General features: G+C 38.5%; 1 protein-coding gene across 1 annotated transcript in view; it reads left to right on the forward strand.

Annotated features, from left to right (window-relative positions):
* Positions 1-12,670, forward strand: part of msk (importin-7 msk) — a 198,093-nt gene that overhangs the window by 117,366 nt on the left and 68,057 nt on the right. Inside the window, exon 18 of the mRNA XM_067156336.2 lies at positions 1,907-2,055. Coding sequence (XP_067012437.2) covers positions 1,907-2,055 — 149 coding nt within the window. The remainder of the gene's footprint in view (positions 1-1,906; positions 2,056-12,670) is intronic.

Raw genomic sequence — 12,670 nt, forward strand, 5'->3', positions numbered from 1 at the left:
CTAGGATTGTGATCCATTTGGTAATAAAAAATTCACAGGTTACAGGTTTTCACATTTCCACAGACAGGTTTTACACTAGTTATGATTTAGCGGGTGAACTGTTGAAACTGAAAGTCCACTGTAATGTCAACAGGATAGGCCCACCTCCCCAGGTGAAGAAAATAAAGCAGAATTACGTAGTTGCAGTGACAAAGCATGACATCTTGTTTAGTTTGGAGGGACAACAGAATTATTGCCATGCTGTCGACATTCTTTGACAGGTGGTGAAATGGAAAATAAGGAGAGGAAGTTGTTCATTAACTGGTTGTCATGTATGGGAGGACCACTACATGAGCTTGTACAGTGAAGTGGCTTCTTGAAGTGTCCGTCGTGAACGTCCACCTACTGTAAGGAATTCAGCCCTAAAATGTCGCATCTGAAATTTAGGAAATACCTAGCAACCCAACTTGTTGGGAACATCCCAGGAAATACCAAGCAACCCAACTTGTTGGGAACATCCCAGGAAATACCTAGCAACCCAACTTGTTGGGAACATCTCAGGAAATACCTAGCAACCCAACTTGTTGGGAACATCCCAAACACCCAGAAGCAGATTAGGGACAGGTCACTTACCACACACATTGAAGTGTGACTGAATGGCAATTGCACCTGCTTTATCCCCATCTTCAAGGCAAAATGAAGGTTTGCAGCAATCGGAACACTCATTTCTGAAAAAACCTGTGAGAAACAACAAAAATGTACTTCGAACTGTATCACACCCTCCAGAAATTCCGATGAAAATGTGGAGGGCAGCACCTATCTGCATCTTACATCTTTGTGTACAATATTTTGAACCTGTAAGTTATAAAGTTGTTGTCAGTAGATAAGTGTTTCATAATGCATGTCCTCGTAAGACAAAACTGACTAAAATAATTACAAGTTGAGAGACGTTGTGGCCAGAAAAATATTCGAGGCTAAAGTGTTAATACAAAAACAAAACATGTCAGAAAATGAGAATTAAAGAAATGATCCTGATTTAGGGAAAACAGCTTTTTCTGTCTGTTCTCTTGCTTGATGGCACAATGCATCATTTAAATAAATTTTAGTTGTCGTGGAACTCCTTGTTTTGTGCATGTTTCTATTCATTAATCATATATTACCACAAACGGTTAGTCTCATTGTATTTAACCAGTTTTTTGTTTCTCTCTACAAATGTCCAGATTTTCCTCTCTAGGAAAAGATTGGTAAATATCTTACTGTCGTGGAAAAGAGTTAAAATTTTAACACAGGTTGAACTTGGTATACAGATCAACAATAAGTTGCTTTAAGACATATTGAAGTTTGGTAGCGATCAGATCAATACTTTTAAAGTTATGAATTTCCAGAGTGAGGGCTCCGTTGGAAATGAGAAAAATACCAGCACTTTTTTTTTTTTTTTGTTCAACCTGCGTTAAAATTTAAACTGGGTACGATAAAAATTTCTGCTACGCATAATTAAACGTAGAATAAAATAAACTAAATTTTGGTGTAGCGCGTTTCTATGTGGGACACAAGGTAAACTTTTTATTAACGTATAATCTCGGATGTATATACTGCTGTGTTCTGTAGAGTAGTCCTAAAAACTTTGTGCTAGAGCAAAGAAACATTTAGCAGATGTGTCAGATAAGTGTGGGAAGAACATACAGCATTCTAGCCTCCAGCAAGCTCCTTAATAGATCGTTGGTAAAGACAGGAAATGGAAGACAAAATAGATCAAGATTAAAGCAGCTCGTAAAAAAGCCTAGAAACACAGGGAAAATAACAGGAGGAGAGTAGAAGGTAGCAGAATATTCTTCCCTCGCTGATCTGTTGTTCTTTGCATGACCTGATGTCTTACTTCTTTTTTTCCTTTGTGGACTTAGCTTGATTAATAATACTGTTGTTTCAGACTTCACGATCGCAAGTTGTGCGTGCTGGGGTTGTGCACGTTGCTGAGTGCCAGCGGTGCAGCACGGCCTGTGGCTGTCAACGAGTGTGCTGCTCAGATCATTCCTTCTCTCATATTGCTGTTTGATGGCCTCAAGCGGGCGTATGTAGGTAAGGCTACAGTGTGCAGCAGATCACATTATCTGGCTTCTGCTTATGTGGTTTGTGTTTAACCCTTTACCTTTCAGGATGAGTGAAAACTGTCAGCCATATTTACCCAAAATACGCACCACAAAAATGTGAAAAATGAGGTAGTAGACACATCAGTCTGTAATTAGGTTTCAATAGAGGCCTTGATCAATCAATCAATCAATATACAGGTATTTAAAAAAGAAACCATGATATATACATTCCTACTATACAAATATACAGGTCTATCATACAGTCACAGATAAAGCAACAATTCGAGATCTAGATGATTCTTCCCAGTATTGGGCAACATCAATAGCGTTGGGGGAGGCTGCAATCAAGTCTTTCATAGTGCACATTGAAGGACATAAAACACACTGACATAGATGTTGGATCGTCTGCTGCTCTCCGCGATCACAAAGTGATGAATCACTTGAGAAACCCCACTTCCGCAAATTTACTTTTGTTCTGCCGACTTCTGTCTGGAGTCTGTTAAGGGCTTTCCATACTGTCCACTTCTCCTGGTGTACACATGGAAGACTTTCCTTCGGCTCTGTCCACTTGGAAAGGTGGTTGATTCTTTCTTCCCACATTTTGACCCTAGCATTCTCTGCTTTCCCCTCAAGGTTAACTGATGTGTGGAGAAAACCTTTTCTAGATTTTAGCCTCTGTGTGGCAGGGTGGTATACGTAGAGAGAATATGCCTCTGAAGATCATGATTGGAGCATTTCTTTGTTAGCTGCTACCTCCCTACAAATCTCACCGGGAGCAATACCAGCTAAAAGTTGGACCTTCTCAATGGGTGTAGGTTTCAAACATCCAGTAATGATCCTGCAGCTTTCATTTAGAGCAGTGTCGACCTGCTTCGTATCAGCTGACCTGTACCAAACCGGGGAGCATATTCTACTGCAGAGTAGCATAGAGCTAGAGCTGAAGTTCTAATTGTTCGTGGTTGTGTTCCCCAACTTGTTCCTGATAATTTTCATAGAATGTTGTTTCTAGCAGCTATCTTTTAAGTTTTGGCAACGTTTCTTATATGTTAATGTGCGATCCAGCATAACTCCCAGGTACTTTGGTGTAAAGCAGTGTTCCAGTAAATTCCCTTTCCATAGTACTTTGAGTTTCTGAGAGGCCTGTGCATGCCGCAGATGGAACGCACAAATTTCAGTCTTAGCTGGATTTGGTTTGAGTTTGTTTTTCCATAATGGGTACCCAGCTCTTCTAATGCAGCAGTTCGAGATCTCTGCTTCATCAAAGGTATCAGTTTGAGTAGTAAGTGCAAGGTCATCGGCATAGATAAATCTTTTAGTATTTTCTGGTAATGGCTGGTCATTAGTGTAGATGTTCAAAAGAATAGGAGCCAGTACACTGCCTTGAGGTAATCCATCTGCTTCGGCATCCTTGGAATTCAACAACAGAGCGATTATTTTCCAGGACGGTAGCTATCATCTTGGTTACCTTGATGTCTGTAATCATTCTATAAAGTTTGTGTAATAGTATCCTGTGATTTACTGTATTATAGGTGGCTGAGAGATCCACAAAAGCCACACCAGTGATCTTTTATTTCAAACCCATCCTCAAAGTGCTGGGTTAGATGTAAAATCTGTGCTGTGCAACTCTTTCCTGGGCGGAAGCCACATCGCTGAGGGATTAGGACTTGGTCTACTACCCCCTTTAAACAATTGAGCAACATTCTTTCCATTATTTTGCATAGATGGCACAGTAAGGAGATTGGTCTGAATTTTTGGGGTCCGAAGGTTCCTTTCCAGGTTTCAGAAATGCAATCACCCTGGATTATCTCCATATTTTTGGAATTTTTAGGGAAGTAAAACAGTTGTTGAAGAAGTTTAAAAGCCACGCCTGTGTGGTAGAACTAAAGTGTTTTATTTGTTCTATTGTGATATCATCTAATCCTGCCGCTTTTCCATTTTTGCTACTTTGAATCGCTTTCTGTAATTCCGTTATTTCACATGACCGGAATAGGTTACTGGACTTCATTACCTCGTTTTTTAGGATATTATGATCCATTTTCCTTATTGGATGATTTGTTTTCCCATTGATGACAAGTTCATCTGCGATTTTGCCGTAACATTTGCATAGACTGCTCCTTGGTTGGATCGTTGCTAAGTCATTCGAGAAGCTTTGAAGTCTTTCGGCTATCCCTCGACATGTCTGTTTCCTATTCAATACAAAGAGATCTTTTTAGAAATTAAATATTATTATAAAATGTTAAGGGACATGTTTCGCTCATATTAAGGGCATCATCAGCCTCAAATTCAAACCTGTATGGTGAAAAATCAGGATCCTGATTGCTCTTACAAGCCATAAAAAGAGGATATCATTATAGGTGTCAGTCTAAACATACAAAATATTAGAATGTCCTTGGCTAAAATTGCAGTATCAAGCTGCATGTCGTAAGTTCACATGAACTTATGACACTGCAATTTTCATAAGTTCACATGATGATTCATGCTGCATGGCAGCCATGTAAAGTGCAAAGAGTGTAGGAGCAAGCATACAGCCTTGTTTCAATCCATGAGTGATTGGGAACAAATCTGATACTGAGTTACCATGAAGAATCTGTCCAGACATACCATCATGAAGAGCTTGAACCAGTTCCACAAAGCGTTCAGGACATCCAAAATCTCTCGATACTTTTCATATAGCAGATCTTGGTACTGAATCAATGGCTTTTTCTACATCATAGAAAAATATAGAGGCTGCTTTTACTCTCCACCATTGTCCGGTCCCAAGTCCTGAATGGGAAATGAGGAGGGTTAACTGGCTTGGCAGCCAGCTGTAAAAATAGCTAACGCAGAGTGTCGAGCGGCGGTAAATAACTCGACCCCCCAAAGGGGCCAACGGCTTCGGGCGGATGAACCTCTTTGGGTGGGGTGATGGTCCCCTCAGTGTAGGTAATGACATTGGAACCTATCATCTGTGTCTTTGGCCCAACGGCAAAATGGGCGGAGGAACCTCCTTTTTCTGGTTCTCATCGGTCATGGAGGTGGATGAGGTCATGCCAGACGGACTGGCTGTGAAGGCACAACTCAATGGTATTTCGAGTCTGCGGCAGGTCGTTGCAATCATGGTACTAGAACCTGCATGTCGCATTTCATTTGTGCTGCAGGGTATAGTTCCGAGATCATAGTGTGTGGGTCACTTCCTTGCAAGCTGCGATCCACCTTAAACAAAATCCCCCTTGTGGCACTTTTTCCACATCATTTTTATATATATAAGAAAACATAAAGGTTCAATAATACTGCCTTGAGGAATTCCCCTCTGAATTATTCCAGGGTTAGATAAAGCTTTGCGTACTCTAATACTCTGAGATCTGTTTTCTAGAAATATAAAAACCAATTCAGGCATTCTTTTGTCTAGTCCAGTTGCACTCATTTTTGCCAGTAGTCTCCCATGGCCCACCCATCAATCACAGGTCAATCACGATACAGTCCATTTGACCTACTGAATCCAAGATATCTTCTATATCTTGCTGGAATCCTACTAGCTGAGCTTCAGTGGAATAACCTTTCATAAACCCGAACTGCCTTCTATCAAACCAGTTATTATTAATTTCACAAACATGTCTTATATAATCAGAAAGAATGCTTTCCCAAAGTTTACATGCAACGCATGTCAAACTTACTGGCATGTAAATTTCAGCTTTATGTCTATCACCCTTTCCTTTATACACAGGCGCTACTATAGCAACTCTCTATTCATTTGGTATAGCTCCTTCATGCAAACAATTATCAAATACGTACTTCAGGAGAGGGGAGAAGCCAACGACACTATATTACAAAAACAGACCTTGGCAGTGTATTTCTTATAATGGTATTGGATTACTCCACCTACGCTTATGATGAAAAATAAAAATGGGGAAATGGCACACAATAATAGGGATGTTAAAATTACGGCTGATTATTTTAAAGAATTACTTTAACTGTGAAGATCCAAAAGAACAATTTGATTTTGATCCTTCCCCAAAAACTAAAACTCCACTGGAAAAAGGTTATACCGCCAACTTACGAAGTGATCAAAGCAATAAATTCCCTCAAGAACTACAAAGCAGCAGGAGAAAACCAATTTGTAGCAGAACTATGAAAGAATGCAAATAAACAAACGCTTCAAAATTTACATAAACATATCATAAACATCTGGAATAGAGAAGAAATGCCTGAGGAATGGACTACAGCAATAATCCAGCTACTGCACAAACAAGGTGATAGATCAGATCCCAGTAATTATCAGAGTATATCTCTGCTTAATGTTACTTATAAGATTTGATCTAAAATTATATACACAAGAATTCAGGAACAGCTTGACCGGGAACTGGGAGAATACCAGGGAGGATTTCGACCAGGACGAACCTGTCTTGATCAAATCATCAGTCTTAAGTGGATCATGAAACACCATAGAGTTCGGAATAATCATCACTTTTGTTGACTTCAAAAAAGCTTATGACAGTATTCATTGTGAGTCACTACAAAAGTCCTTAAAGAATTTTGTTTACACCAAAAACCTTATCAGTCTTATTGGAATCACTCTTAACCCTCGAACCGCTAGTTGAAATAGCTCTAACCGGTGGGTGTGCACCACAAATTTGCAGTACCTGATGTATGTCACTTTGACAGATGTATTATTCACAGAATATGCACATATAATACACCAAAACATTCAGCATGAACTGGACTATTTGAAAAGTGGTTTGCATTTGCCTTCAATGTAATAGTATTTTTATTTTCCGCCCCGTTAAATGCCCCCTCTAAAAATCAAGAAATATTTTTCACTCAGAAATCAAATATAAATGACTAATCTCTTTTTCATAAAATATTTAAAATATACATTTTGTAGAGAAATTAATTCCGATTATAGGCATGCAAATTTTAAGTGAATAGTGTTAATACTTCAGGAATTATTCAAGAAAAAGTACGGTATTTCATAGAGCTCTAACTGGTGGGCGTTCATAACCTACGTCAAGTGGCACAACACCTCCATTCTGCTGGAGTAGGCCGTGAATTTCCAGATGCATTTAATTCAGTTACAATATCTTCATCATTTAAATCCGAAAATGTAGCCATCGTGTGTGCATAACACACAGTAAACAAGGAAAGCAAGTCACAACAAAATCAACACGTGTTTCAAAGCTCTGCGAATTGCGACCTTCAATTGTTTCAAAGATATCGCACAAAAATGGATGTATTTAACAACGAAACCTTCCACATTCCAAGGAGAAAACATGCCTGGGTGAATGCTGCCATCTAACAGAAATATTCACAACTTCTTCTAGCTGTATTTACTGGTTACGTGGACCTGACGATCTATCGTCAGCGGCGGTTGAGATAGGCGCACCTGCCGATCTATCGTCAGCTACCGGTTCGAGGGTTAAGAATAGTCGAAAGTCAACTTTAGAGGTGAATTGTCTGAGCCATTTGAAATCTACACTGGACTTTGACAGGGAGGCGGACTCTCGCCATTATTGTTTAACCCTTTGAGCCCCGAATTATAATTTTGAAAAAAAAATATATTTTAAGCGTTATTCAGTTTCAATACTGTGCTGTGAACATGTAAATGTGTGAACTTTATTTTTTTTTTTCAGATTGGTTAAGAAAATAGAACATGTTGCTTTAAAGCAACATTGGGGTCAGGAGTCAATATTTTATATATAAAAGTTCAACAGACTTGGGTTTGTTACAATGTGTAAACTTTATGTATTCCTATTATTTCAGCTTGTATATTTTAACAAACATATTATGAACACTTAGAACTATAAATGGTGTTATATACAGTGAGACTGAGAAGTAGTGACTCACTGTTGTTACATTGCAGTTTTACAAGAAAAATGTGCAAATGATGATGAAATGATGGTGCACAATTGTTCATAAAACAAAACAGAACAACACTTGAAATAGTATTTATATTAGTAGAAAGAGTTCATGATAGAGGGAAGATGAAAACAGGCAAATTGTAACTTCCGAAGGTAGTGAAACAGTTACAAATACTTGAACCGCTGATCCCTTCATACTGGCATTCTGTCTTCATAGATGTCATTACTTATTGTGGAAGTTATACAAGCAATTGCGTGCAATGTCAAACACAGGTGCACCTTACATTTAGTACGCAACAACTGAGTGAATCCAGTAGGATAAAATTGGCAGTGACCTTTCTTTTCCTCGTATTGTGGCCAGTGCCCACATTCATCATATCGTACATCTGCAACAGGTCTTGGGATAAAATGTCTCTTTTTAATTTCCTTAGGTGAATCACTTGGGCAACCTCGTTTCCTACATTGTGTTTTCCCTGCCCTAGTCAAAGCTGATTTGAGCTTGGAACTTCAGTAGTGAATTTTCACAATTCTTATTTTGTTGCTTCTGGTGTCTTCGGTATAGAAACCAAGCATTGACTAAGGCAACTCCAATGCACCAGAACACAATTCTCATGTACCATTTCAAAGAACGGATATCAATTCTGTACAATTCAAGGAGCATATCTGCCAGGTCAACACCACCCATAAATTGATTGTACTCTTTCACGATATATGGGCGCTCAACATTAATCAGTTTCCTGTGGCTCAGTGGCTGCATATGTAGATATTAAGTCTACAATATACATTTGAATAATAGGCTATAATTATTTCAAGGACGAATATTGCCTTGAGAAGCTTACCACGTTTTCAGGTTCAATATCCAGGTCCCTTCCACTAGTAAATAAATATGTTTGATCTTCTATATCTGAAAAGTTATCTTCTAGGTCAGAAATATAACCATCCAATACTTTGTCAAGAAAGTCCTTTATATCTCTTTCAGTCCAAGTATTGAGTTCATTATCTACCAAGTTTTATTTGAACACTGAAACTTTGAATATTACTTTTAGGTTAGAGGAAGCACAACCACTCAGCCCCAGTGTAGCTTAGGAGCAACACGATTTTTGAACCAATGCACACAAATACTGTTGATTTCTTCATTGAATTTAAAGGTAGAATATGAATTCTGGAATACATCCTGTAATAATTATAGTAGATAGCAGTTTCAAAACTCGAACTAAACACACGATAACACAAGCTGAAAAACCTTCTGTGCAGGTTCCCACCATTCTGTCATGCAGCTGAATCCAAAGAGTACACATACTATCATGGAACAGCAGACATGAGGCATCTAGTGGGTTATTCAGGAACTACGAAGACGTGGGTTCAAAGCAACATTGGAGTTGAAGGGAATAATTTTGTTTTCTGGTACTAAAAAAAATGGAATATCATATAGCTCTGAAGCAACACTAGGGCTGAAAGGGTTAACTGTGCCCTGGGGAAAGTAATGCGAGAATGGGTGAAGAAATGTTATTCAAACATCAAAATAGTCTGAAGTATTAAACTTAATTGCCTAGCATTTGCAGACGATCTTGCATTGCTAGCAAGTAGTAAGGAAGAAGCTAAATTTCAAATTCAAGAACTCGTAAAGAATTGCTGCAAGAATTGGACTGAAAATCTCATTTGAAAAGACTGAAATGATGCAACCTTCTGAATTGTCTCATCAATCATTCACTTCAACAATGGCAAACAAATTAAGATTGTGAATAAGTTCAAATATCTGGGGGAAATTATAACGTGGAACACAAAAGAGAAAACATCGATCGACAGCAGAACATCTAAACTGAAAACAGCACAGCGAATCACCTGGCAAACATGTTTTTAAAAAATCTCCCTCCATGAATGCTAAATTTCGACATTTTTAATACAGTTGTAAAACCCGAAGCAACTTAATGCTACTGAAACACTTTTTAAGTTGAATACTAAATCAAAAACCGATAAATTGCAGAAAGTAGAAGAATCATCATCAATAAGAAACACAAAGTTGATGGCCAGTGGAGATTATTACCTAATGAAGTGGTATATCATGAAAGCGAATCAATAAAGGATGTTGACTGGTTTGATGCAGCGTTCCATACCACCCTATCCTGTGCTAACCTTTTCATTTCTACGTAACTGTTGCATCCTACATCTGCTCTAATCTGATCGTCTTGTTCATACCTTGGTCTACTCCTACTGTTCTTACCACCTACATTTCCTTCAAAAACCAACTGAACAAGTCCTGAGTGTCTAACGATATGTCCCATCATTCTATCTCTTCTTCTCGACAAATTTAGCCAAATTGATCTCTCGCCAAGTTGATTCAGTATCTCTTCGTTCGGGATCCGATCGATCCATCTCACCTTCAGCATTCTTCTGTAACATCTCATTTCAAAAGCTTCTATTCTCTTTCTTTCTGAGCTAGTTATTGTCCATGTTTCACTTCCATACAATGCCACGCTCCACACAAAAGTCTTCAAAAACACCTTTCTAATTCCTATATCAGTGTTTGAAGTGAGCAAATTTCTTTTCTTAAGAAAACTCTTCCTTGCTAGTCTGCATCTTATGTCCTCCTTACTTCACCTGTTGTTAGTTATTTTACTACCCAAGTAACAATATTCATTTATTTCCTTTAAGACTTCATTTCCTAATTTAATATTTCCTGCATCACCTACTTTCGTTCGACTGCACTCCATTACTTTTGTTTTGGACTTAATTATTTTCATCTTGTACTCCTTACCCTAGACTTCATCCATACCATTCAGCAGCTTCTCGAGATCTTCTGCAGTCTCAGATAAAATATCATCAGCAAATCTCAAGGTTTTGATTTCCTTTCCTTGGATTGTGATTCCCTTTCCAAATTTCTCTTTGATTTCCTTCACTGCCTGTTCTATGTAAACATTGAAAAGGAGGGGGGCAAACTTGCAGCCTTGCCTCAGTCCTTTCTGGATTGCTGCTTCTTTTTTAAAGCCCTCGATTCTTATTACTGCAGACTGATTTTTAGACAGATTGTAGATAATTCTTCGTTCTCGGTATCTGATCCCAATCACCTTCAGAATCTTAATTAGCTTGGTCCAATCAACATTATCGAATGCCTTTTGTAGATTTACGAATGCCATTGTACGTGGGCTTGTCCTTCTTGATTCGATCCTCTATACTCCGCATGGCTCTATTTCTAAATTGACATTTTGTCAGATTTTGGGTCTGTCTGGTGGTTATGTGTTGAAGCATAGACATCCAACCAATCCCAATCTGCCATTCATATCGATTTATATTGGCAGAGCACGATCTCAAAACCCAGTTGCCAACTTTAATATTTATATTTGCCACGTGGTTAACCTATCTCGCTCAGCGTGTATGGTACTCGGTACGCTTTGCGATCTTTTGCATTTTCCTTCAGTAATTAGTGTGTTTTTCATATTGCTGGAGGATTCCAGTGACTGAGATCGGTGGAGTGTTCCCTATGTAGGCCGTAACCTCCTTCCTGTGTCAGCCATTGGTGGTGAGTGATGTTTTATTTCCTCATTCTCTTTTATTCTTAATAATATATTATCTTATTAGTGTCAGATATGTTGTTAGTAAATGTAGTTTTTGTGAATTTGTTTTCAATCCATATTCATTAGTTTTTCTGAGTAGGGTATTACATTTTACAACGGCAGTTTACCACGCTCGTATTGCATCAGCTGTTCTCGCGGGTGGAGCGCGCTGGCAACGGAGGAAAGGCGATGCTCATTTGTTTTACGAAACTTCAATTTAGAAGTAAGGCCGTGCGGACCATAAGATCAGACGTAAAGTCAGGGTTGCTTCACGTGTTCCTACATTTCTTCGGAAGCCAATTTGATCTCCCAACTCGGCTTCAACTTGTCTTTCCATTCTTCTGTAAATAATACGTGTTAAAATTTTGCAGGCATGAGATACTAAACTAATGGTGCGGTAGTTTTCACACCTGTCAGCACCGGCTTTCTTGGGAATAGGTATAACGGCATTCTGACGAAAATCGGATGGGACTTCTCCTGTCTCATACATCTTACACACTAAATGGACTGATTCAATGTGGGAAAGAAGAATTGCCCTTTTTTTTTTTTCATATATTCAGAGTACCAGAAACCTGACTAGTGAAGCAGTTATTTAGTTACTTCTGGAAAAATAAAACAGAGAACACTTGGTTCGCAGAGATCATGAAAAAATTACATTTATCAATGCTCCAAATTAAAGGCAGACAAAGGAAGTACACCATTACTGACAATCAAAGGGCAGCCAGGTCCGACAGAATGAAAAAGTTATGGGAGCGGAAGAAGAAGCTGTAAAGGTGTTTAATACTGAAAATGTTGAAAATCCAGACTTTAATGTATATGACTGATTAAAGTGCTCCAGTAAACTATGTAAAAGAAAAAAAGGTATTGGATCATGCAGTCCTTAGATTTTGATATGCTGCCCTGACTCACTAGGTAACATGTAACACACGGGTTTAACTTAGTATCACTCCTATACTACAGACCGTAAAAAACTGAAAATTTGTACATTTCTTCTCGAGATGATCTAGTACGATATTTTACGTGCCTTGACTATTCGTTACATCACTCGGCATTGCAACTTGGAGACTTCTTCACTGGCACGTGTTTATTAAGATCACACATCCCACAATAATAGTTAAATATTTTATTTTTAAGGTCCACCTTTTCAATACAAACTGTGTAATGTTTACGTTACATCCTCATTCAGGGACTAGTTTCAACCTAAATGTAGGTCATCATC

This window comes from Anabrus simplex, chromosome 12 (genome assembly GCF_040414725.1).
Source record: "Anabrus simplex isolate iqAnaSimp1 chromosome 12, ASM4041472v1, whole genome shotgun sequence".
NCBI classification, from domain to species: domain Eukaryota; kingdom Metazoa; phylum Arthropoda; class Insecta; order Orthoptera; family Tettigoniidae; genus Anabrus; species Anabrus simplex.